Raw genomic sequence first — 16,933 nt, forward strand, 5'->3', positions numbered from 1 at the left:
TAGGCTCAAAACACCAATTGAAGAGGTCTTATAAGATCCAGTAGACAGCTGTACCACTTAAATGTACTGTAATCTCTTCCTAATCATCAGGGAGTCATTCTAACCCTGTCCTAAAGGCTGTTTTGAGATGAAATCAGGCTGATAGTTTTGTTGAGTTGAGCTGTGCAAGAGTTTTTATAAGATCTTATAAGATGCTTTCCCCAGAGCCTGAATTGTATTTTATTTTTTGCTTCGTTTTTGTTCGTTCTTTTGGGAAGAGAGTTTTCTCAATGCACAGGATATGAATGTTGATGCCATTTCTCAACAACATATTTCTTACTCCTTGGGCTACTACTGGTATGATAGTCAATATAAGTGCTGTATAGAGTGCATTATTGAATAAACCTAATTAACATTACTTGAAGATTCTTAAGGCTCTGAGTCAAGCTGTTATTTTGTCTGTGTTAAAAGAGACAAAGAGTTTGCATAGTATTGCCCCTAGAGGCATGTTTTGCTTTGTTTATGACTAGATTAATTGCAGATTTGAGATACATGCCAGCTTTATGATGTCTGCACTGTCATTACGTCATTTCTCCTGTTTATCTTTCTACCACAAGCATCTATTATCAAATGATTATTTCATTAAAACAATTTATACAGAGCAAGACTGCAGACTGGAACTGATTAAAACTTGTATTGTTTTGTACGACCAGCGTGAACAACTTTAGCAATAACATTTAGCTAATAGCTAATATAACACAGGGATAACCTTAACCATTGTTATAGCTAAGTTGCATCGAAATAGCTAGCTAGCTACAATATATATGATGTGCCGTTATCTTGATTTCTGAATACGAATTGTATTTCTTCTTTTTAACTCTCCTTGTGTAACTAGCAATCAAACATAGTCTTCATCTTAAAGCTACGTGTGCTCTCATGCTCTTACAGTCAAACGCAGTAGTCAAGCGTGTTGCAAGGCAATAGGAGGGCTTTCACCAAAATGTTACAAAATAAAATATTTATATATATGTTCCAGTTGATCATGGTATAAATATAGGGCTAAAGTTGTTGAAATCTTAAACCTGGTCAGAACGTGATAATTTTAAAAGTTTTATATTAATTATAATTATATTTTATTACTTTAGCTTTACTACTTAGCGTTTCTGTAGTAACAAATCATCTACAGGGACATGTCTGATGGATTTGTAAACAAATTGAAAGTTATTAAGTGTTAATATTTTGTATTGTATTTATCAGGCATTCACTCTTAGAAAAAAATTACGTTTATGGAATTTGGTAGACGCCGTTATCCAGAGTGACTTACATTTAATCTCAATCTTATACAGCTGAGCAATTGGGGGTTAAGGGCTTTGCTCAGGGACCAAGGAAAGGCAGAATAGTGGACTTGAGATTCAAACAGAAGCAAAAACATAGTGTTATACTTTTAGAAGACTCATCCATGAATGAATACACATAATCCTCACAGACTATCTGTATATTGGTTAATCCAGCATCTTTGATAATAACAAATAATATAACTAATCTTTTACTGTGTAAGGATAATCTTTTTACTCCTCACTTGTACCGTGTTTATACCACATAAAATATAGGTTTCCATTTGTGTGTGTGTGTGTGTGTATGTCCCTTTGCATTTGCACTTTGACCATTTTAATCAATAATAAACAAGAATTTTTTTTTATAAATGTATATCTTCATCTGTTTTTTTGTATCAGATTATCACTGCTTCATACAGAACATCCTTCTGTACACGTGAAGCTTAGCGCATGATTTATTCACGACCATTTGTCGAATTCTAATTAGCAGGTTCTTGAGCAGTTGGTTGCATGCTATTCTGTTATTGTGACAGAAGCATTGGACGGTGCGGGAAGCACATGCAGCAGCCAGAGAAAACCTTCCGCCATCTTGTAAAGAACAGAAGCCTCTGTTCTCAGTACCATGCCTTTAATCTCGAAGGTCTGAAGATATTCTGTGCGTGACGATCTGTGCAAACGATGCTGACGTTTTATTTTTGCCAAATCAAAATGGATGAATCACATCCAGTGCCAACATAAATATTACAACGACACCGACACCGACAGGCCATTTAGTGTATTTCCACAGTGGTAGTTTTGTTCGGAAAGATGACCAGATTTGAATAGATACAGCCAAGACCTTTTGAATGATTGTAGCTCAGCAGAGGCCTGCATAATTGTGGCACTCAGCGTCGATGAAAAAAAGGATCCAAAATCAATAGCGAGAAAAAAACAGAAAGAGCCACTAATGGTTTCTAGGGCAACCTGCAAATACAGTGTGTGAGTGAGTGTGTTTGTATGTGTACTATATCTGTATGTGAATAAAGGTTCAAATAAAGACGATGTGTTGTTTTTTCTTTCCAACTCTAAAGTTGCTAATATTTATAATAATAACCATCACATAGCATTTTATTCCACCTTTACAACAACAATGTAATAACAATGCTTTTTGTAAATTTATAGTTACAATAAATGTCCATTGACTTTATTCAGACGTTATTTCCTGTTCTCGGCTTTTTCTCAGTTACAAAAAAATAACAAAAATAAATGGTTGAAAATCCTGTCTTGAAGACACTGAAGATGGATTTATGACTCTTTCTAAAAGAGAGATGTTTTAACAGGGAATGAAAGAGTCGGAAAATATTGGCACACTGATAGACTCTTATCCAAGAAGACTGAGTGGTGTAATAAAATCAAAAGGTGCTTCAGCAAAATCTTAGTTCTGGGGTGTAAATACTTATGCAACCTGGTTATTGTTGCTTTTTTGCTTATTGTTTCCCAAGTTTCTTCACTTCATTTGTACACATTGCAATTTCACAATGAGGCTGGAAAACATTTTCCAGAAGAAAGATTTGTGAAAGATTTTTAATATCCATATAAACGTATGTACTAACTATGCTGACTATTTCCGTATGCTTCTGGTCTTATTTCAGGTCATCACCACATGGAGAATTTATCTTATGGCGTCAAAGGTGCCGACTAAGGTTAGTTTTGTGGTAGTCAGTGGTTCTGCTTGTCACAGTCTGATTTGATGTTATTCCACATGAACGATGATAAAACTGTATGTTTTAGGTGGAGACCACGTTTAATTTCCTGGAAATCCGAGCCATGAACACACACCCGGAGCTACAAGTGAGTCAACCTGCCTTAGTCCTGTGGTTTTTACCTGGCCACTGCTCAGAATCCTAATTCTCTACAATTACCCTTACCGCCATGATTTTAACTCTACAGGTGGTATGTTAACTGTGCTATATCCCACACCAGCAAAACACACATACACACACATACACAAACACACACATACACAGAAAACACACACACACACACACACACACACATTACAGGCATATACATTCATATTGTTGTAACTGTATACATTCGTATTCCTGAAACTGTATTCACACACACACACACACACACACACACACACATATGATGTTCTTACACACATTATATACATACTGTATATATTCATATTGTTGTGCAGACACACACGGGCACACACAAACACACACACATTACAGGCACATACATTCATATTGTTGTAACTGTAGACACACACCCGCACAACACACACACACACAACACGCAATGTTCTTACACAAATTATATGCATATACATAAGCTAAATAAAATAAAATTGCATGCATATACATATTCCTGAAACTCACACACACACATACACACACACACACACACACACACACACACGTTACAAGCATATACATTCATATTGCTGAAACTGTAGACACACACACGCACACACACACACACACACACACACATACACACACACAAGCACACGTTACAAGCATATACATTCATATTGCTGAAACTGTAGACACACACACACACACACACACACACACACACATATACACCCCCCCTCCCCCCCCCACCACACACACACACACACACACACACACAAATAGGTTCAGTTAAAGGCAGCTAGGTCAGAATTGACCTTTATACACTTTATCTGTCTGGTCTGCACTGAGTGCTTAATGAAGAGGAGCGTGTAGTTTACATTTATATACAAGAGAATATGTTTTGTGTGTTTTCATTGAAAACAGCTTGACGATTTTTTGTTTTTAATCTTTTTTAGACTAAACCAAACTGTCTATCTATAGACTGTCTAAAGAAAGACTAGTATGCATTTTTTTCACCTGTCAGAACCATTTGGAGGAGAAAATAAAGCCCAAAATAGCTGGCTTAATGTCCCAATTCCAAATGAATGTCTAAATTCATCTTCTAAATATTATGTTTTTATTTATACAATTTTATAAACTATTATAATTACACTTTTTTCTTCAGTTCAGTGTCAATACAGCATGCGAGTGACAGCATTTGGTGTCTTTTCTTCTCTCCTCCTCCGCAGGTTGTCATAGAAACCGACAAGTCTACCTATTCCCTCAGGCTTCAGTCACGTGACCATCGCGATCATGTGATCAACCACATCAACTTTGCCTTGTCACGAATATTTAACAACTCTGTGTTTGCGTGAGTGCATAAAGATCTCATGTTGTGTCCGGTTTAAGGCGGGTTTTTTTTGCCAATTGTAAAAAAATAAAACTGGTTTCTTTTTCTCTCCCTCAGTCCTTCACTCTGTCACTCAGACAGTGATTTGTCAGATGGAAGTAGGAAGTACTCTCCGAGCTCAGACACATCAGTGGAGACACAGAGAGCTTGTGGTACGTGTCAAAAATACAGCAACACACACACACACACACACACACACACACACACACACACACACACACACACACACAGATAAACGAAGTCTGTCTTTCTCAGGTGGCTTCTCAGAGACGTATGCTGCTCTCTGTGATTACAATGGTATCAGCTGCAAAGAGGAGGTGCAGTGGGTAAGCTGTAAGAGAGAGGGTGTATGTGTGTGTGTGTGCGCATGCGTGTACATTTTCAGCAAAATAAATATATATGAATAGAGTATGTAAAAGGATGAGTGTGTTTGCGTGTGTGTGTGTACAGTTTGAACATAATGAATTTACTGTATATGAATATGATGTGTGGAAGTGTGTGTGTGTGTGTGTGTGTGTACATTTTCAGCAAAATAAATGTATATGAATATAGTATTGTGTGTGTGTGTGTAAGAATAAGTGTGTGTGTGGAAAGACAAGTGTGTGTGTACAGTTTGAACCTAATGAATTTACTGTATATGAATACAATGTGTGGAACAATGTGTGTGTGTGTGTGTGTGTGTGTGTGTGTTTAAAGCTTTAGCATTATGAATATCTATGCATATGATGTGTGTAAGCTATTGTGTGTGTGTGTTTTCAGGATGTGGATACCATCTATCATTCCCAAGACAACCGTGAGTTCAATCTACTGGACTTCAGTCACTTGGAGAGTAGGTGTGTGTGTGCGCTTTGTTCTTTTGGCTTCCAGTTCTATATGTGAGTCTGAATGTGTGTGTGTGTAATTATTAAAGACAAGAACTTAAAAATATTTACCTGTATTGGCACAGTTATTGATGCCACTCTAAGAGGACTTATTATAACTATGTAAATAAATGTTCACATCAAAATGATTCGCTGTTGGAGTTAAAGAAAGAAAATAAATGCTTTAAAATACTTGAATTTTTCAGACTTACACAATGTTCAGACTTACACAGTGTTCAGACTTACACAATGTTCAAGTCGTTTTTAAGTCGTTTCCAAAAATACAAATCAATGCCACAAAATAAACGTGTTTTCCGTTTCGTGTATTTGACTTAGAGAGTTAGAGCGTTAAATAGATATTGTGGTTGATAATATTTATGTTTGTGTGTTGAGCAGGAAATTATGTTTTAGAATTATTTTGGGTTAATCCTTTCTGTCTTTCTTTCTTTCTTTCTTTCTTTCTTTCTTTCTTTCTCTCTTTCTTTCTTTCTTTCTTTCTTTCTTTCTTTTGTTCGTTCGTTCGTACGTTCGTTTTTTCATCCGTCCGTCCATCCTTTCTTTCTTCGTCAGGCGTTCATCAAGCACATAGGGATATGAAGGCCAGGGGTGCACAAACTTTTGGTTAAATAGTGTTGCTGTTATCCTGGAAACTGATGTTTATCAGAACTGGCTTTTCAATACTGTACATGACTCTCCTAAAGACCTTGAAAATTAAATGCTGGTGCTTGGAAAAAGTCCTGGATTTGGACTAGGTGATGTCTGTATCGTGTAGAATCCTTACACAGTCTTATAACTTCAGCAGAATGAAATGAAATAAAAGTCCAGCTACTTTACTACAAATCTGAGAAATCTGAGTGATTCAGTCAGCCAACCATGAAAACTGTAATAAAAAGAATGTATAAATAATGTAATAATAATAATAAAAACGTATAAAGAATACAAAATTATGTAAAATATTGTTTATCAGAGCAGTTTGTATGACTGTTTATTGCTTTATATACGGATTAAAAAAGAATTATATTCATGTTGTTTTCCCTCATTTATACGTGTGTGTGTGTGTGTTTTTCTTGCAGAGATCTTGCAGTAATTGTTGCATCTATGGCCTACAACACATGGTTCACCAAACTCTACTGCAAAGACATGCGCATTGTAACTATCCTGTCCTCTCTATATTTACCCAGCATGCACTTAGTCAATCAGTCAGTTGAGCTCAGATTGTTTAACCGAATGTCTTACATCATTGTACACAAATACTTAAACTAAAAGTAATTTACGCAAAAAGGCTTTATATATATATATATATATATATATATATATATATATATATATATATATATATATATATATATATATATAACATATACATAATACATATATATATGTGTGTGTGTATAAATAAACTATAGTTTTATAGTTATAGTATCACTAACATTTTATTTTATTATTTTCTTTTTATTTTACTAGAACTATTGTAAATATTATGATATTTCATATTTAATATCATATTATTAAATACATTATTGTGAAATTTTCATTTAAATTTTAATTGAATTAATGTAGAATTTGTAATTGTTTTTTTACACCCAAAACAATTCTTTATTTTACCTATTAATATTTTGTTATTATTTTAATTATGTCTTTATTTTAATGGGTAAATTGTATTTTAGAAATATTTATTTTTAGATTTAAAAAAAATTGATTTTCTCTGTTTTCTGCACCTTCTGGCTTCTTATGCTGTTTTCTTTGCTGTTTTTTTACACACACACACACACACACACACACACACACACACACACATATATATGTATATATATATATATATATATATATATATATATAATACAATACCTAAGTAAATAGTCGTTATTGCTATTATTACGATTTTTAATGAACAACAATAAGACACTCAGTGGAACTGCAATCCTAATCATTGTTCTTTTTCGTAGGGGTCAGAGGTCACAGAACAGGTCTTACACACGCTCAGTAAGTCCTCCAGTCTGGAAGAGCTGACTCTGGAGAACGTCGGACTCAAATCGTTAGTTTGATTCTCTCTTATTAAGTGGTTTGTAAGCTCTGATCCGGGAAGAACTGCGAGTCGTTCAGCTTGATTAATCAAGGAAAGAAAAAAAAGAACAAACTAAATCTAGTTAGTTATAAAACGGTTCACAATGTTGATCGACCGTTGAATTCCAGTCAGATAACTAATGAAGCGATTGTGTTAGTATTCCAGGGTGAAAATGTGTTTTGTTTTACTGCTGAAAAAGTGAGAGCTGATGTTTGTGTTTATCTTAGTGATTTTCCTCAGAAGATGTCTGTCGCGCTGTCTGAGAACCCAGCATCGGTGATTCACTCTCTCAATTTAGCTCATAACACCTTGGATAACCAAGGTATTATTTCACAGACACACACACAAACACACACACACACACACACACTTTTTATGAGTTTGCTCGAATAAATTGTGGTGATGACAGAAAAAGTATCAACGAGTCACAGTTGCACTTAGCAATAAGCTTACTGAAGACAATTTAAAACAAAAACAAAACTAAGAGCTGCAAAAATGTTCACTAGTTTTCCCTGCAGGCTACAATTTGAGCTGTAAATAAAATACAACATTTGATTAACAAATAACAGAAATTTTGACAATAAGTTAATTACTGAATAAATCTTTCCTTCCCTCGTTCTCTGAAACGAATCACTCACACTGACTCTTACTTCTTGCTATGTCTTTACAGGTGTGTGCAATTTGATCCAGCAAGTGTGCCGTCTTAGCAAAGGACTCCGTCTCCTTAACCTGTCCAAAACATCACTCTCGTCCAAAGGTGGGCCAAAGAAAAGTGTTTAAAAAAACAAGAACAACGAATTGTATACTACAAATCAAACTTTAGTGCTAAAAACACAACTCTGTGTGTGTTCTGTTCAGTAAATGCGTGTAGTAAGAATACGATCCGATCACAGTACATCCGCCGTATCATGCGACCGTACGACATCATAGTCACGAAATATTTTGTTAAAAACTTCAGCTGTGTTTTTTTGTTGTTGTTGAAACCTTCAGCAAATTTACTCTATAATTTATCCTACACACGAGTGCGGTTTAACCACTAGGAACATCGTTTAATACCTACAGCACTCCTTTTCTCTGCTGACTTCCTGTTGCATTATGGGATAACGCAGTGTCCAATAAGAAAAACAAGCCTGATGATAAAAATCATTCAGAAATGAACCAAAAAACATCATTCAGAAATCATAACAGCTACAGTTACTCATGACTGAGTGAGCAGATCAATGGAGAAAATTATGTACAGTTCATTTACAACAGATATATAATCAGATTTGATCAAAATCTGAGGATTATTTACATTCCAGAATGATCAGTGTTTCATTGGACAAGTCAGAAATGATAACAAATGGACGTACAAGATAATTTAAAAAAATGCGGACTGGCTGATTATATAATCGCACGTATATATGTTTGTATGTTTGTTCCTAATAAAGTGGCCAGTAGGAGTACGTTGTGCACTGGGCTGACTTGAATATTCATTTCTATGCAGGAACATTTTCAGCTGTAACTCCACAGTGTTTATCTTTTAATGTTCAGTCTTTCGAAACCTTTATGAATTTTTTAGATGTTTAAAATCGATTTTTTGACGTTTATATAATGCGTTCTGACCAGGATTCTTGCTTTCTGTTTGTTTTAGCATGACGTAATATTTCGTGCTTGAAGGGATGAAAGATTTTGATAATGCTTGCTTGCTTTGATGCTGGTTAAACCCCCACTGCACATCCTCACACACACACACACACACACACACACACGACTTATAACATTCATAATGCGACACATGTATTATTTATCTGAGATTCATATCAGTAGCAGATAAACTCAAAATTTTGAACAAAGGGTATCACAGTACATTTATTTATTTATTTATTCATTTCCATGTACACTTGATGAATTATATGTTACTGTTCTCGTTAAAATTTCACATTGTAAAAGTTTACTTTTTAATGAGTGACATTATCTATGTCTTGCGGTAGTCCTAAGAATCCTAATAAAAAATGATTATATTTTTTCTTTCTTGTTTTGTCGTGATTGACATGTTTCTCATTATCTCGACATAACAAAAGTTTGTTTTGAGATCACATTTTCTCGAAATAATGAGAAAAATGAAGTCATTATCACGACAAAACAAGAAAGAAAAAATATAATAATGCATGGCCTCTTATAACTTTGGGAATGTCCTGAATAACAGATTGTCTGAATTTCCTGTATGGCAAAATAATAATAATAACATTTAAAGCTCCTGATTGTCAGGGTCCAAGCACCCAGACTTGGTGGCACGGATGCTGCAGCTTTTGCTAGTGCTGTGACCTGTGGTGTTGTTTTCCTACTGTGGCATTTAGACAGTTAGACAGACACAAGATTTTGAGGAGGGTTAGCAACAATGATAGTTAGATGTAAACATTATAGTATGTTGTCATTTATGACCAGTAGGTGGCACTGGCAAATAAATTGCTATTTGCCTAGCCTTGTTGCACCGTCCTGAAGATGCCTACCAAATTGTCTGTAAATGCACAATGTCGTTGCTGAGATACAGCCTCACGTCCTGTTTTGCGGCCAGATTTGTTGACAATTACTAGCAAACCGTTGAGATATTCAAAATATTTTTGTCCAGGTTGGCTTGTAGATAATGCATGTTAGATTTGGTGTTGATTGGACATCATTTGGAGATGTAGCCAAAAAAAAATTTTGTTTTTGAAAAAAATCCAAGATGGCAGAAGAATCTAAATTGGTGGAAATTGATGTCAAAGTGTGTGGTGAATTTGTCTCAACCCAGGAAATCCAGTGAAGTCCACAATTTCGGACAAATTAGTCCCGAATTTGACTTGATGATGGTGCTAGAGTATTGGCATCACTTGAAAAATCTCCCCAAACTAACTTTTTCCAGACATTTTTATGGACTGCTAATGAAACCCTAGCAAGAAGAAAAAGACAGAAAGCAAGAAAGAAAAGAAGAAAAAAAGAAAGAAAGAAAGAAAGAAAGAAAGAAAGAAAGAAAGAAAGAAAGAAATATAGAAAGAAAGAAGAATAAGAAAAAATAGAATAACAATAGGGTGACTATGCAGCTTTGGTGCTTGGCCCCCTAAAAATGCAGTTGTGATTTCAGGTGTGTATGTGTGTCAAAGAAAAAAACAATTATACAAAATACGAGACAAAAAACATTACATTCTGCTGACATTGTGTATTGTGTGTATATGGAACTGCATGTGCATTAGAAGGTGATGTTCACCCACACATTTGGCCCCAAGGACTGTGTTGGATGTGTGTGGGATGCTGGGTTGTGACAGGCAGTGTAAACATGTCAGGTCATCAGCTGTACCTGGAGAGACGGCTTTGTCCACCAACAGAGCGGAGAAAGAGAATTAGAGCATGGTTTGACTGACAAACCGAACCTCGATTTTCTTCGCACGCTGCTCTTTTGTGCTCTGTCCCGTATGAGCTGCCAGCCGAGGCTGCTTGGTGTAATTACTAGCTTCCTGTGGTGCACATTCAGTCCCAGCGTTGTGCCGGATCCTGCTATTGGCAATGATTTCCTGTTTCTGGGCAACATTTATTTTGAAGGAATGTTCTGAATAAAAGATTATATACAATGTGCTTTTGCATATTAATATATGACATGGTTTCAATAATGAAGAATGACTGATGATATAATAGAAAATGACAAGGCAGATTTTTTTTTCTGTTGGCTTATTTAAAGAAAGATGTAGTTAGGGAGCCAAGCACCAGAAGGTGTGAAGGCATCTTATTGTTATTTTACATTTTCTTCTAAGTGTGTCATTAGCAGTCCATAGAATCTTGTTAAAATTTGGCACACTGGTTGAAGAGGGGCAAAGGAATATTCTGACCAAATTTGGGCCAAGTGCTGCCAACTCTGTAGTGCCACCATTGGGTCAAATTTGGGCCTAATTTGGAACTACATTTAAAGTCATAGCTTTTAAACCCAGTTCAAAATAAAATTTAATTGGATTTAGTTGGATCTCCTCCACTGAGGCAAGTTCAACACAATAAATTACGTTCATTTTCGTCTGATTTATTTTTCCACCATCTTGGATTCTTTTCCGTTACCCCTTCTGCAAAATCTGTCCAACATCATCTTCAGACCAACAAGGACAAAAGTTATCAAAAGAATTTTAAATATCTTAAACGGTTTGCCTGTAATGGGTCAACGAATCTGACGGCGAAGCCACCAAACAGGATGTGAAGCTGTATCTCTACAAGGACTTAAATGTGGGGTGCACGATGTTTGAGAAATGCTTCAGAAAACTAAGTCGGGCCGACAAACAAAACAAACGTGTAGCCGATAAGCAGAAAGGGGCGTGTCTTGTCAATATGCGGCGTAGAGAGTGTTCAGTGCGCATGTGTGACATTAGCAGAAAGCGATTGAAACATTGACATGGCGGATAAAAACGAAAAGCGGAAAAAGGCTTACGATAAGGCAAGAAGTAGGAACCGTGTTAATATAGGATCAGCTTTCCAGCACTGGAGAGAACTGAATGTCTTCCGTGTTATACAGAGCTAAACCTTTCACAGTACAACACACAGTACTACAAAAACACATCTGTATTACCATAGTATTACTCATTGTGTTCATTTATTGATAAAAATAAACCCTCGGCCAGCTGCTCCTGCAGGTTCCGCCATAATAGTTGCCTGGGTTGCGTATGTATGTGTGGGCGGAGCTATCAAAACAGGGGGTGACACTCATTTGAGTTAGGGGCGTGTTTGTTTTGGTGATTTCAAATGTCAACATTGGCTTTTAATCATCGTGTCCCCCACCTTTAATGCACTAACACAAAACTTGGTAAGCATGTTTAAGACCATGTCCTGAGGCTAGGCAGTTTTTTTTACACGAAATTACAATTTTGTTATTACATAATACATCAGAGTGTAAGTTATCAAGGTAATCAAGTATGTGAGAAAGAAGAGCTGTCTGACTTTCTGTATTTTTCCTCATCTGTATCTCTTTCTCTCTCAGGTGTGGTATCTCTCTCTCAGGCTCTTTGCTCTAATGATGATTATTCAAACTCACTCCTTCATCTGGACCTGAGCAAGAACCCTGGCATTCTGTCCGGAGAGGACGCAACGGTACACACATATACACACACATAACTCTGTGGAATGTGTGATGTACACACAATCTGCCTTCGTCACGTGATGTTCATCAAGCATCACATATGTAAAGCGTATACAATTTGCATTCATATAACACACACAAAACTGCATGATGTGCCAGAACTCCTTGTGTCATAGTGTCTACTTCACTCTGTTTCATCATTCATCAGACATTCACACATTTAACACAGTGGATGAAATGACACTGGTTATTTATGTTTGTGTAGCATCTGCATATGTTCCTGTCACAGCCCAACTGTTTAGTGCACTTGGACCTATCAGGCACAGACTGCTGCGTGGACTCGGTGAGTACTTCCTGTCTTTTTTTTTCTTTCTAATTGTTTTCTCTTAAGCCACAATTTATAGAGAAGCAAAAATAATCATGAAAGCTGTGAGAAGGGTTGCCAGATATACTATGAAATAAAATATTTGTCTGGGAATAGAGCTAGAAGTAGCTATTAGACAGCTTCAGTTCTACAAATTTTAATGGATTCATGAGAATGGTAGCATGTGTTCTTATTCTGCTGGACAATCCATCACAGCCTGTAAATCCCAGGGTAGACCAAATCACATGTGAAACTGATGGTCAAGAAGTCAAGAAGCTTTTATTGTCATTTCAACCATATATAGCTGACACGGTGAAATTAGACAACGTTTCTCCAGGACCTTGGTGCTAATCCACCGCACTTTAGGCTTCTTCAACAAATTTGACCATTTGACCCGATTTTCTCCCAACTTGGCCATTTTGCCCAGTTGCCTCTTGGACACATGAGGCTGCTGTATAAATTCTTAACCAGGAAGAAAGCACTATCCTCCCTCTATCATGTATACAGTATAAGCCCAGAAACTAAATTTAATTGGTTTGTATCACTCTGATTGAAAGGGGAGGAAATAATACAATTGCACCCGCCTAGAGAGCAAATTTATCTGACAATTGACCTCGTGGTCTTGCACCAGTCTCTAAAGGAACTACCACTTTTGGTGCACATTTCTTCCTAAACAGCAAATACATTATACCATTTTCAGGCAGAATGAAGCTGAATGTCTGCTGACTACTCCTGCAAAACTGCAACATCAGACCTTCAGAAGAAAACTGTTCCACTTCCCATTACCATCATGATTTTTGTCAGTTTAAAGTAGAAACATCGATCTCAAATATGGAGGTGGTTTGGTCAAGGAGGTTGACAGGGGGATGTGGTAGCCTAGTAGTTCAGGTTTTGGACTACTGAGCGGAAGGTTGTGAGTTTAAATCCCAGCTCCACCAAGCTGCCATTGCTGGGCCCCTGAGCAAGGCCCTTAACCCTGAGTTGTATAAAATGAGATAAAATGCTGTGCATTTACACCAAATGGTGTAAATGAGGTTGAATTCCTCACTTCCCTCTTTCATATTTTACAGCAAGCTTTACAGTATCTTTTCTTTCTCTACATCTCTTCTCACTTTCTTTGAATTAATCCCGCAGCTGTTTGGGGCTCTGCTCCGGGGCTGCTGTGCTGACCTTTCTTACCTCAACCTCTCCAAAAACTCCTTTGCTCACAGGTTAGATTCATTCTGTCTCTCTTTTCCTTTTCATCATGGGAATTGACTTATCCTTTTTGCACTGTGTCTGGGGGAGTGTACAACTGTAACAGAACATTTTCATTATTTATTTATCCTTAAAGATGCTTAAATGCACATCTCAACCAAAAAAAAAACAGCTCAACCAAATTATCAATATGATGGAGTACAAGCAACAGATGCTTAATTCTATTAATCTGATTCAGCGTATTATTATATATACCTACTCTATTATTGATAAAGATACGTCCACTGAATCAAATGCATTAATCAAAACTAGAAGATTTGAAAGAGTTGAACCATACAAAATACTTATTTCTACCAAACAAATCCGAAGTTACGTGTGTATGTGTTAACTGTGTCTAATGCGAATAGACTGTAACTCTGCCCCTTCAACAGGAAGGTAAAGGAGACCCTACCACTGTTCCGTCAGTTCTTCAGCTCCGCGTTCAGTCTCACGCACGTCAGTTTGGCCTCCATGAAGCTGCCACCAGAAGCCCTCAGGTGAGGTGTCCATGCTTGCATGAAAAATCCTAAGGTCCAATCCACATTGAGTTCAACAAGTTCCTTTTTTTGTGACGTAAAGGAAGCCTGTTTAGTGTTTAGTTATAACTCCAACAAGCATACGTCCCAGTTGAACAGTTACTTCAACTTGCCTTAGTTCATTTACTCACACATTTTCTTTGTTACCTTATTATAGTAATAAGGATTCATTTAGATTTATCATGTTCAAGATTAAAATCTCTCTCCCTCTCTTTCTCTCTGAAAGAAATTTGTTTTTAGGTCTGACCAACAACCCCCATATCAACGACATGCATCTTGACATCAGCAGCTGCGAGGTATCTCATAATCTGTGTAATCTTGTGGCACGCTATATTGCCTAAAGAAGACAACATTAAATAGTTAGAAAAATGCAACACACTGGAATCACAGCCTTGTTTTGCGGATTTGTTCAGTTAACCCAAACAATGCAGAAACACTGAAATGTCAGAAATATGTTTGAGAGTCACTTCTGTAAGGGTTGTAGCATGTTTGTATGTAGTCAGATGGGAAAATCTGGCAGATGTCCAATTCAGTGGCTGAACCAGAAACTGAAAATGAGGGAAAAAATGAGTCAGGGTTTTCTGTGAAAGATATCTTGACACTTTTAGAAAGCATCAATATGAATGTTTACCTTGCCATGGCTGTGCTGAAATATGTCAGTTGTAAATATGAACACTTACAAACATGTCAAATTTTAGAATTTATTTTTTAAATGTTTTTTCCAGCAGAGTTCAATCCCAAACCTTAATCCCAAACCCTAATCCTACCCTAATCCCAAACCTCAACCCTACCCTTAACCCCACACCTAACATCTAACACCAAACCCAAACCCTACCTGTAATCTCAAACCCAAACCCTACCCTAACCCCAACCCTAATCCTACCCTAACCCCAACCCTACCCTAATCCCAAACCCAAACTCTAACCTTACACCAATCCTAACCCCAAACCCAATTGGATACCCTTGATTTAAAAACATCTTTGCAAAAACCTAACCCCACTCTAACCCTAACCCCAACCCTACCCCTAATCTCAAACCCCAACCTTAATCCTACCCAAATCCCAACCATAACACCAAACCCCAACCCTGCCCCTCATCCCAAACCCAAACTCTACCCTACCCCTAATCCTTGCCAAACTCCAACTCTAATCCTACCCTAACCACAACCCCAACCCTACCGCTAAGCCTAACTCTACCCTTATCCCCAAACTCACCACTAATCCTAACCCTATCCTATCACAATAAAATCATGAAAAACCCTTGTAATGTTTATCTTCATATTGACGGACAGAAATTTAAACAGAATTTTATTAGAAAAATAAATCAGAAAAAGTCTGGTATAGCATTTTTTCAATTCTTTTCCATGCCATAAAATTCTAAAAGTTAAATAATGTTAAATGTAAATGTTAAATAAAAAACCGTTAAATAAGTGTTCAATGTCCTAGTTACGGTCAGCTGGAGCAGCTGTTATACAAGACCTGTTTCCACGAGTCACCTCTATTGCAACACTGGACATCTCAGACAATGGTGAGCTCGCGAGACTCCACCAATTCTAAAGACTTCATTATTAGTAGTACATAGTAATCTAACTATTGATTTTACACCAGGGTTTGATGCGGATCTGCTGATCGTGTTTACTGGTCTGTCCAGACATCCTTCACTCAGACACCTCCACCTGGGCAAAAATTTTAACATCAAGAGCAGGTATGCCATATTAACATCTATGCAGTTCTGTGTATTTGCAAAATAATAATAGGATGATGTCTATATTGTGCTTATACATTTTATTTCATTGGCTTAAAAATAGAAGGTACACAAAGTATTATTTAAAGCAAAAGGCATTTTAAAGCTGCTATATGCAATATTAGCAGCTCTCTAATTCTGTAACAAGCAGGCCCAATGGCTAACTTGAGCTAAATACAAAATTTTTTCAGCTTAAGGTCGAACCAAACATTTAAATAAAAGAGGCACAGAAACCTCTTAACATTTACCCAACTATAGCATTTTTGCTAAGATATTTAAATCATTTTGTCACAATTTTCCAGGCTAGTTTTACAGCAGTCTAAATACAATTGGCAATCCAGCAATAGTTAGGTTAGCTAATTATATATTCACACATTTAACTAAGCTGTAGTGAACTAGCTTAAAACGATTTTGTTTGATAGCAGTTTGATAGCAACCTAGCTATCATTAGACTAGCCTTATTATGCTTAAAATTCTAGCAAGAATTAGCCCTCATCCTCTCCTTATT

The 16,933-nt window shown here is 36.6% G+C and overlaps 1 protein-coding gene across 2 annotated transcripts in view; it reads left to right on the plus strand.

Moving 5' to 3' along the window:
• LOC132855303 (capping protein, Arp2/3 and myosin-I linker protein 3-like) overlaps window positions 1–16,933 on the plus strand; it is a 49,139-nt gene that overhangs the window by 11,920 nt on the left and 20,286 nt on the right. For both annotated transcript variants that reach the window (XM_060884168.1, XM_060884169.1), the window contains exons 3-19: window positions 2,945–2,995; window positions 3,084–3,143; window positions 4,390–4,511; window positions 4,608–4,702; window positions 4,806–4,876; window positions 5,310–5,383; window positions 6,484–6,559; window positions 7,357–7,445; window positions 7,703–7,797; window positions 8,146–8,232; window positions 12,448–12,557; window positions 12,812–12,889; window positions 14,045–14,121; window positions 14,539–14,643; window positions 14,909–14,978; window positions 16,128–16,209; window positions 16,290–16,386. In XM_060884168.1, coding sequence (XP_060740151.1) covers window positions 2,945–2,995; window positions 3,084–3,143; window positions 4,390–4,511; window positions 4,608–4,702; window positions 4,806–4,876; window positions 5,310–5,383; window positions 6,484–6,559; window positions 7,357–7,445; window positions 7,703–7,797; window positions 8,146–8,232; window positions 12,448–12,557; window positions 12,812–12,889; window positions 14,045–14,121; window positions 14,539–14,643; window positions 14,909–14,978; window positions 16,128–16,209; window positions 16,290–16,386 — 1,439 coding nt within the window. The remainder of the gene's footprint in view (window positions 1–2,944; window positions 2,996–3,083; window positions 3,144–4,389; window positions 4,512–4,607; window positions 4,703–4,805; window positions 4,877–5,309; window positions 5,384–6,483; window positions 6,560–7,356; window positions 7,446–7,702; window positions 7,798–8,145; window positions 8,233–12,447; window positions 12,558–12,811; window positions 12,890–14,044; window positions 14,122–14,538; window positions 14,644–14,908; window positions 14,979–16,127; window positions 16,210–16,289; window positions 16,387–16,933) is intronic.

Source organism: Tachysurus vachellii, chromosome 12 (genome assembly GCF_030014155.1).
Source record: "Tachysurus vachellii isolate PV-2020 chromosome 12, HZAU_Pvac_v1, whole genome shotgun sequence".
NCBI classification, from domain to species: domain Eukaryota; kingdom Metazoa; phylum Chordata; class Actinopteri; order Siluriformes; family Bagridae; genus Tachysurus; species Tachysurus vachellii.